At 33.1% G+C, this 10,288-nt stretch overlaps 1 protein-coding gene across 1 annotated transcript; it reads right to left on the minus strand.

Annotated features, from left to right (window-relative positions):
• Positions 1–1,877: 1,877 nt before the first annotated feature.
• On the minus strand, positions 1,878–7,426 carry LOC122830757. The gene is made up of 8 exons (XM_044116420.1): positions 7,308–7,426; positions 6,196–6,226; positions 5,655–6,067; positions 5,503–5,553; positions 4,207–4,458; positions 2,950–3,003; positions 2,575–2,613; positions 1,878–2,491 (listed from the first exon to the last, which is right to left on the minus strand). The coding sequence occupies exons 1-8, from the start codon at positions 7,339–7,341 to the stop codon at positions 2,469–2,471; spliced, it is 897 nt and encodes a 298-aa protein (XP_043972355.1). The 5' UTR covers positions 7,342–7,426; the 3' UTR covers positions 1,878–2,468.
• Between the last annotated feature and the right edge of the window lie 2,862 nt (positions 7,427–10,288).

Raw genomic sequence — 10,288 nt, forward strand, 5'->3', positions numbered from 1 at the left:
TAAAAGTGCATTTCTACTTATGATAATTAATTTATAATGTATATATTAAATTACTGAAGAAACTTGAGAAGTAATTTGACAAATTAGCCAAATTACTTATGAATTGTTACATGTCTATGTCTATCATGTTACTTTTTTTTATAAACATCGTTTTATATCTTTGTAAGAAATTCCAAAAACATTAATATCATAATAACATTCCTGACAGCAATATGGTACACTCCAAAATATAATTCAGTCAAACACAATTATAGGGTTTTTATAGTGAAACAAACAATAAAACTGCATTGAACTGGATAACAAAGAGTAACTTACACAAATAAGGGTTTTCATTTATGTATGCAGTGGACCTAGATTTAAAATCATATCCCTAACCGGCAGAGATTTATAATTGTTAATCTGAACTTTCGCTTTCTGCAAAATAAGTTATTGTGATTTTGTCTTTTCAGATCTTCTACTGCACTTTTTCTGCCCTCCATTTCAGAAAGCATGATGCAGCGGATTATAGAGTCTCTGTAATGGCTGTTGTCTTAACTGCTTTTGCTGTCATAATGTTTTATCACATATGGTGTGCATGTTCAGTAGCACAGGTTTATATCTCAGAGGATACGGTTTATTATGTGTTTTATTACCTGAGAAGAACATGGGAAATCAAAAAAATACATGTTTAGTTTCTTTAATGTGATTATATATATATATTTATTTAGCAAATAATTTTCAAAGACTCTAGCATTATATTTATTATATTTAAATATTGATAGTCAAAAACTGTGAAATACCTGAACATTACCAGGAATACCTGAACATTCTTGGAATGCCCAAGAATGAAAACAGTTAAAAGCTTTGAATGAAAACTGTTAAAAGCTTTGATACTAAATGTGTTAATCTCATTCAGACCAGAACAAAAGCAATGTTGCATCAATTGTTCATAATATTATTTAAGGCTGAGGGTTTTGGCTAACCACCTAAGTTTCCCACCAGCTGTTTTTGAGGCTTATGATGAGCGAAAGAAAATTAAAATATAGCAAAAAATACAGTGACTTGTTCAAGCTAAACTAATCAGAAACTGAAAAAATAACTTACATTTTGCCTGTGGCTTGGTGAACGCACGCATCATGATCAGTTGCTGTTGCCACAGCTATCTGGGGCCATTTTGACTAATCCAGGAAGTTATGTTTAACATTTAGCCTCACCACAGATGTGACCTTATTGTAATTTTCCACTTCACCTCGTGGATTTTTGGGTAATCGAAGGTGATGCTAGGAAGAATGCTTGTGTTTAGTCTGGTATAAAATAATTATATCTCAAGAATAAACAGGTTTTGAAAGTTTACTCAGTTAACTTATTACAAGCTTTTAGGTTTTAAAAGTTGTTCCTCACAGAACAAAAAAAAGAGAGGGGGGGGGGGAATGAGGAAGAGAGAAACTCCATTTCACATCAACTCTTAAAATTATTTACACAACACTCTTGTAACTCAGAAAAGTTTTGGCCTCATTGTAAATGCAAACTTGCAGTCCTTTGAGTGTCTTCTTGTTGATTTAATCGCTTTCTATCAACGTATTTCTGAGCTACTGTTAATGTTGCTGTAATGTAAAATATGCTTTGGGGAAAATTAACTGGGGAAAAAAAGCATTGTCAGAGTTCAGAGACTGGTGTAATAGATTCAATGACACTTTAATACACTTTATGCTTCATTGATGCTTCAAGCAACCAGATTTCTGAACAGCGATATCTCCCCACACAATATCTTGTTCTCATTAGTGGTCATTTTGTTTAATCAATGACTCAACAAAATGGGCAATATAAATATAATTTTAACTTACTAAAACCACAATAGCTTTAAATAACCAGAACCGTACCATGTTGGAAGTATTTTTATTGTTTATTAATTGCAAACAGTAATATGTCATTAAGATTAGCATGCATTTAAAAATTAATTAGCCTGAAGGATTTTGTATTGACTTAGCAATTGATTGATTAGTAAGTCATAGTAGTAATAAGTGTGATTAACTACAAAGAAAAAGATCTAAAGCAAATACACAAGTAGAAAATAGCAAGCAACAAAAAAAGAATCAAGGGAGTAATGTCTACGGGAGCAGTTTCTACCTGGATTTTCTTTAGTGCTTTCATCACATTTCCTATAATACTAACAAATACAAAAAGGTGTTACTGTAAATAGTTAGAGATTAAAAATATTATAGCTAACTTACTTTATTTTTGGGATTAGTTGATTTTTGAGTTTATTATACATATACAACTAAAATAACAAAACATCACACAAAAAATATCAGAAAATTAACAGAAATGTTAAGAATTATTTAAAAATCCAACTCTATGAGAAATTTAACCAACCGTCTTCATTCTTCCAGACCTGAAAATAAAAATTACATTGAAGCACAAATTGTGACCAAATAATAGCAAGTTCAGTCTTCACAACCAGGCACACTCATGATGTAGATCACCGTGATTCAGAGCAGCATCACAACAGCAACTGTAAATGACAACACAAGTTGAGTCAAAGCAAAAACAAAAGGCTTGATGATCTATCCCACCGTCAAGATCCATGATACATACCAGCACTACACATGAGTCCAGTAAGTAAATGAGTGTGACCTACAAATGAAGCAAAAGAGAACAAAAACTAGATGTTAAATAGATTTTCAAAGGCATTTTGAATTGTTTTTTGCTTGACTACCTTCTCAACAGATTAAGACAGCACTGCTATCTTTCTCAGGGCTCAGTGGTAGAGAAAGACCCATATGTACTGATATCTGTTCTCTGTCCAGCTATATGTGGTTTGACTCTACACCTATAGCCAACTAGAATTGTCAGTCTTTATTTTCTGCCACATTGCAATAAAAGAAAGAGCACTAGAAAACTGTGCTTTTATGACAATTATCACAGTTAATTTCAATGGCCTGCAAAGGCCAAACCATATACTGTACATACTCGCTTTGTTAGCTGGTCCATTAGGTGCAGGGTAAGACTTCTGCTGCTCATCACCTGAAGGCAAAAAATAAAACATAAAATTGAGATGAATGGGCAAAAGAATTGACGAGAGGAAAGGAATTTTTTTTTTTTTTATCTTCTCCTGACGGACGAAATGTGAACATTTGATATGATAAGTCCCAAGGTATAACTTTTGTTTTGACTTTAGAATTTATAAGCACTGGTACATCACATATATTTTTCAGTTTACTTTAAAATGGCAAAACTGTGATGAAATTTCAAAGCTTTCAGGACTGACACGAGTCCCCAAGGTTTCAACATTCTAAACACATCTGCGTTTCAATATTACTTGATTAAATGTCTAAACATGAGTTAAAAACTATACAGAAAAAGTGAAATAAGTGGAAAAGAAAGTGTAAACCTAAAACCAGTTAACAATCTCAAGTAAGATTTATACAAAGACACTCCTCATCTAAGCTGACTGACCTTGAGCTATGTTGCAAAGTAGGTTAGATAAAAATTTCAGACTCCTTATATTAAAAGCTGGAACAGATCTATCCCTATACACGTGCAGCAATAATTGCAGCAAAAATAGTTTTACAAAACATTGACTCAGGGAAAGAATACAAATGTACTTTTTTTGTTAAGAATTTTGAATCAATATCTCTTTTACATACTACTTTGTGTTGTCTGTTATATGGTGGCATAATTTCAGAAATTTGTGATACTTTTGCAATAATAGTATTGATGTCTTTTAAGCCGAATTTTTTTATTAGTATTATTACAAAGGGATTTAAATTAATAGAACTTAACTGAATTTAATTGAAGTCAGAGTTAATTCAATTGGCAAAGTACCTTAGAGATTATACAGGATGAGAAAGCAAAACACTTGAAATGAGATTCTACCAAATATTGCATCCAAGTGGCCCTTTGTGATTGTAATACTACATGTACTGATATTGTGATAATATAACTGATATTATCACTGATATCACTGATATTGTGATAATATCACAATATTATTAGATTATTGTGATAATATCACAATATTATTAGATTATTGTGATAATATCACAATATCAGTACAGTTTGATGGACTGGGCAGCTCTAGTCTGTTGCATAAGTTTGTGATGAAAATATGTCCACATATACAATGTTCAAGGAGTTTAAAATATTCTGGAAGGAACTGCAGCCAAGTTCTTTTTCATGAACTTATGCAGTATTACATAATGCATAAGTACTTTATGAAATACTTACACCCTTTAATGATGTTTGTGATTCTTGAACCATTGCAATCCTCAGCCTCAAATGTTGTGATGTTGTTGGAACAGTAGATGTTCACATCTGACTGAGACCGGCACACAAAACAGCCCTGTGTGATGGAAGGGGCTCCAGAACACTTTGGGATTTCTTTTTCAGTGGGTCTGTCATAGACTAGACGATCATTTTTCACATATATTGTTATCAGGTTTGGACATCTGGCCTTGTCCATGCAGGTGAAGCAAATGCCTGTGGGTCCAATGTGAGAAAATAAACAGTGACTTGACTTAGATTAAAAAAAACAACTAACAAACACTTTTACTCAAACTCTTGGTTTTATGTTAGCGCGTCATGTTAAAAAGATGTTAAAATAAGATAAATCTTGTGATAATTATCATAGTCTGTACTAGTTCTAAGAGTAACAAGTCTAAAACTAAATATTGGAATTTTTCTACTTTCTTCAGATCTGGCAATACAGAAATACATTAATATAAAGTAAACATTTTTTTGGAGAACATACGTGATTTCTACACAAAATGAGAATATACACTATGCAAAAAAAATGTTTTGTTAGTGGAAATGTCTCAAAGTTTGTGGTGTTACATTATTTTGCTATTTAATTTGGAGAGTAAAGCAGCAAAGTTTTGTTAGGAATGAGAGATCAGTTAATCTATGACGGCCACAGATGATAGAAAGGACTTCTCTTTAAACTCTACTTGTATTATATTTACAAATTTCAATCAACAATGATCAAAACAGATTAAAATATGAAAGACTTGATATCACATCACTTTGCATGCCGTATACCGACTACCTTTATTAGATGCTTCATTATTGTTGACTACAAATCAACTTCTTGAAGCTTTTATAATAGTGAAGTAGAGGAAATAATTGTTGTATTTTTCGCCGTTGGGCACTGACATTCCCGCTCTAGTTGGAATACATCCCTATCCACACAGATGGCTTCTTCCTGTCTTCATAAGAGAACACTTTAGTTTTCCTAAAGGTAAGAGTGAATGATAGAATTTTAGAATTTTTCTGTCAAATCCTGAAGGTTTGAATTAAGTCATAATTAGTTTTAGCTTTCCAACTTTAATTAATGATTGGCTCATTGACCTTAGTATATATTAGTGAAAGTAGTGAACCTGCATTAGTCAGTGACGATTAATTTTACACTTAAAATAGACAAATATATCAGTGCTCTAATAATTCTTGTTTTGTAAGTGAAATGTTTCTGGTGGTTTGAAGTGGAGTTAAAGAAAGCACTATATTGAAAAGTTTTTAAGTACATACCAGCCGATGTGTCACAGACAACTAATTGCATTGTCATGATGGAACAACACACTGTAAAAACAGAGAAGAAATACAATGTGTGTTTATTTCTCATGCATATTGTTTCTTTAACTTTGAGCATAGAAAATATAAAAAGATTTCAAACTTCATACCAACAATCAAAGTTTTCCACTTTAATTTTGTGCTGTGGCAATTAGTAATTCTTCGTCCTGGAACCCTTGAATGACTCTTTTGAATTTTTTTCTGAGCTTTCCGTCTCGGGCGGCAAGGAGGACACAATTCTTTCAGTCGTCTGTCCATCTTTCCTTGAAATGGTTGCTCTTCTGAGTCAGGGCTTGATCGTTTCCTCTTTCTCGTTTCACCCACGTTTTTCTCGGTAGACACAAGGTAGTTAGGCTGGAACCCCACTGGCCTTTCCTTCCTTGCCAGCTCAGAGATCTCTGCCTCAATAAACATGGGTCTCACAGAACTCTTTTTATTTGCATTGGGCAACCCACATCCAGCAATGTTGTCTTGGTAATTGTCACTGAAGACGTGCTTCATGTCTGCTGAGAAACCTGCATCACTGTAACAGACAAACAAATGTGTTTGCATGCAGTTTCATTTAGAAAGTACAGAAAATATTAGTTTATATTTAAAAACGTTGGCATTTATCAAAATGACAGTAAAAGGGAAGACAATGGATAAACATACCCACTTTCCTGTGTGTGTAGACCTTTCCCACCTTTAAGATTAAAACACAATATGGTTAGGAGTAGATTACAAAGCAACAACATTCAAAAACATCAACTTAATATTCTGAAAAATGTATAATATAAAAAAATGTAGAAGAAAATATTGTAAAAATGAGAAAAACAATATTTAACAAAGTTAGAATGCAACTTCTTAAAATCTGTTCATTTGCACCATATGCTGAGCACAAATTAGTAGAAACTGATGGTCAGTGGATGTAAGGTGCTGCTTAAATAGTGACTCTTATCTCCAAATTAAAGCAGATGGCTTAAATTTGCTGAACTGGTTCTGCTAAAGATTTCTTCTTGCTCAAAAGAAAATCCCCTTTTGCCACATGTTTGCTCTTGACTGCTGCAAAGTTAATGACTCTGCATTTATTTGTGCCTCCTGACAAATATTAAGCTATTTTAACTGAATATATTGTAATTGTATTGTAAATAGGATACATTCGGACTGTAATTAAAAATGCAACTCTCTGTGGTTTGTGTGATTTGATCCATATAAAACCAATTCAAACCTTCTCTCTTATTCTAGGATTTTGAATCACAATTTTGCAAAGTAGCAGTCGCTTTATATGTAACGGTAGAAAGATACAATTTATGGGTCCTCTATGGAGCAGTAAATTTTTAATATTCACTCGTATAAACCACATAGTTTTTGAAACTAGGGCGGGGCGGGTAAATGACGCAGTAAAAAAAAGTTTTAAATCGTCCAAAAATAGGAAAGTACTTTACAAACACGCACATCTTCTATGTGAACTTAAAACAGAGGGATTTGGACGCTATAATGTGTGAAATAAAAGTCAACCGCAGCCTGCAGTGTTCAGGCTGCATAGGCTGCATAGGCCTGAACACTGCAGAGCAGAAGAAGTTTCTAACTTACTGTCCATTTTTACTATGATACTGTGAAACTAATCTAAGAAGAATAATTATGTATAACACATAAATTAATGTGTGTTTCATAATCGGATACATTAAAAAACACTTAGTACCTGTTCAAGTCCGGAATGAATGAAATGCCTTCATCAAAAAGTAAACTTTCGTTAATTCAAAAATAAATATTAACAAACTTACTTTCTGGTTGTGGTTCCTCGCATGTGAGAGCCATTTTAGCAGAAAATACTCTGATTATGACTGCAATAAAAACAGAAGGAAGAGAATCAATGTGACCGGGTAATCACCATACGAAGGCAAAGATCGCCCTGCTTCCGCTTGTTCTCTTTACTGTCACAATTGCTGTTGATATTATTTTTCATATATTGCCTCCCTCTGCTGGAGAACTGAAGCGTTGACCTCTCTGCTCACATTATCGTAAAACAGTCTTAGTTGCGACACTTTTATAAATCGTCACCTCCCTAATAGTTTTTTATTTTTTCTGGGAAAATGACTTAGGTGACAAAATGCAAAAGTATTCATTCTTAATTTAATTTACCGTAAGTCTTAATTCTTTGCCTCCAAAAGTCAAATTAGTTGCTGCTTCTAAAGTTTTAGTATTCAATTCAGCTTATAGTATGTCAATTCACACAACACATGCCATCTAAAGACATTTCACAAAAAAGGAAAAAAATATCAGTCCAGTGACACACCTACTGGTGCATTTCTGATTTGCATTATAGATGCAGTAGACAATACTTGTTTGAAGCTAGAGTTTCTTTTTGTGCATTCATTTTGTTATTACAGGCTAATTATGATGAATTTAGAATATTTAGATGTCATAATTGCATTAAATTGTCTGTCGGTAGCATATTTTACAATTGTTCTTGGTGCTACATTTGAATAAAAAAAGGTTAAAAAATTAAATGCACATTTATTACAAATTCACAAAACCGTCAACATCTATATTCAGAGCAGTTTATTTAAGAAAGCCACTGTTAAATGTTACAGTTCCATTTTATAGATAATGCCCATTTTTTTACAAAGTGTTTCACAATGACAAAAGTTAGCAATTAATGTGTGGTCTTAAAATGTTTACATATTTCATTGTTTTAACCCTTTGATGCACAACATGGGTCAAAAGTGACCTGGCTGAGTTTTTATCTTCTATATCTTTGCAATAAATTAATTTCATCATTCAGTATTCAAGGTATTCCTCAATTAACTTGTTTTTAATCATCATACATCCTTAATTAATTTTTTCCTTTCTTACTTTTTGAACAAAAACCCTTTTTTTATCACTACCCTTCTAACACAACATGGGTCAAAAACGACCCGCATTCATTTTCCAGGTTACTTCATGTATGGTTGAGTGTTTCTATGATATACTTTTGAAATAAATTTATTTAGTCATTTACTTTTCCAGATATGCAGTAAATATCTTGTTTTTGTTTACCACAAATCATCATTTTTTAATTTTTATTTCTTAAGTTATGAACAAGCACAGCTTTTGTAATTCTACATCAAGTTTACACACATGGGTCAGAAATGACCTGCATGCATTTACTACAGCATTTGGTGGGAACTGTCCTTGTGTCAGATATTTCACAGCTCAGCACAGCACCCTTTGCCCATCTAATACATGTAAGTATTGTTTTTCAGTTGTTCTAACTTTACCTTAGAAAAAATTTGATTTTGTTTAGGTTACCTTGAGAGTGGGTAGGTTACTTGTCAGAAAAGAAGCATATTATTGAGGCAATGGGAAGGTGTGGGTTTAAAAAAGACACAGCCACCACTCAGCTACAAGAGGACATCAGACAGGAGGGCCAAAGGAAGAGGAAGAGGTGCGCGATCTGCCCAGTTTCGAAAGACAGAAAAGCCAGCAGCTGGTGTTCCCAGTGCACTAGGCCGGTGTGCAAGGAGCACAAAAAATTAGTGATCATTTGTGAGGCATGCAAAAATTGAGATGGCAGTTTGTGTTCTACTAATGTGTTCAGTTGTGTTTTATTTTGTTTGGTCACATTTCACCAGTTTACAGTTGTTCAACCACAGATAAAGTTCAGTTCAATAGCTGTTATCTGTTATCAGGATTTATGTGTATGTGTGATAAAATGACAAATGTGTTGCAAATATTAAATAAATAACTGTTTGGCCCCATTCACTGCTAAAGTAATTACTTGAAACATTTTTTTATAGTATTAAGACATTTAATTTTAAATCACACTTGGATGACCCATGTATAGTAATATAAAAAATATTTTTGTTCATAAAGTAGGAAATAAAAAAATAAATTAATGATCTGTGGTAATTAAAAACAAGAAATTTAAAGAATACTTGGAATATTCAATCATAAAATGAATTGATTTCGAAACACAGAGCAAAGAAAAACTCAATCAGCATGAAATAACATAGAAAATGAATGTGGGTCATTTTTGACCCATGTTGTGCATTAGAAGGGGTGTACATATGTTGTGCATCAAAGGGTTAAACAGATTTATGTTGTGTAGATAATGATCACACAATACAAGAATACCAATAATGTTTGTTTAATATTTTTCAGAACACTGCGTGTATTTTTATTTTAATGTCAAGATTTTGTTAGTTCTGTTGCTGAAAAAATTTTGAGAAGTAATTAAAGATTAAAATCTTTCAAAAGAGGATACAGTTCAGTAAACAGACACCCTAGGGAAGTTGGTATACATGACAAATAATTATAGAAAAATATAACAATAAAGTGGAAGAATTTTAACATTTAATACTTCCTTATTTTGGTATTTGCTTTGAGTGTAAAAAATTTCTTTGTCCTCAGTACCAACCAGTCTTATGTATGTGTGTATATTTGTTACTTATCTCTCATTTCCCTAGGCAAACCTTGCTATAACTAGGTTTACAACATCTAGGCCAGCGGTCCCCAAGTCCAGTCCTCAAGGGCTACCATCCTGTAACTTTTAGATGCATCTTTTTTGAAACACAAAAACTGCTCATCAAGTAAACTGCTCATTACCTGGATCAAGTAAACTGCTCATTACCAGCCTATTGCAGAGATGACTGGATGCTGGTGAGGAAATTCAGACATTTTGGAGCAGAGATGCATCTAAAAGTTGCAGGACTGTAGCCTTGAGGACTGGACTTGGGGACCCCTGATCTAGGCCATAAAGTCTTTGTTACAACTTTAGAGAAGG

The sequence above is a fragment of the Gambusia affinis genome, linkage group LG05 (assembly GCF_019740435.1).
Source record: "Gambusia affinis linkage group LG05, SWU_Gaff_1.0, whole genome shotgun sequence".
Classification (NCBI taxonomy): Eukaryota; Metazoa; Chordata; class Actinopteri; order Cyprinodontiformes; family Poeciliidae; genus Gambusia; species Gambusia affinis.

What these genes read in the sequence shown, in the direction of transcription:
- LOC122830757 (XM_044116420.1), bottom strand. Translation starts at nt 7,341, where the DNA reads ATGGCTCTCACATGCGAGGAACCACAACCAGAAA. An exon ending in CTACACACACAGGAAAGTGG is followed by an intron (nt 6,068 to 6,195) that starts GTATGTTTATCC and finishes TGTCTGTTACAG; the next exon opens with TGATGCAGGTTTCTCAGCAG. An exon ending in TGGACCAGCTAACAAAGCGA is followed by an intron (nt 2,614 to 2,949) that starts GTATGTACAGTA and finishes CTTCATTTGTAG; the next exon opens with GTCACACTCATTTACTTACT.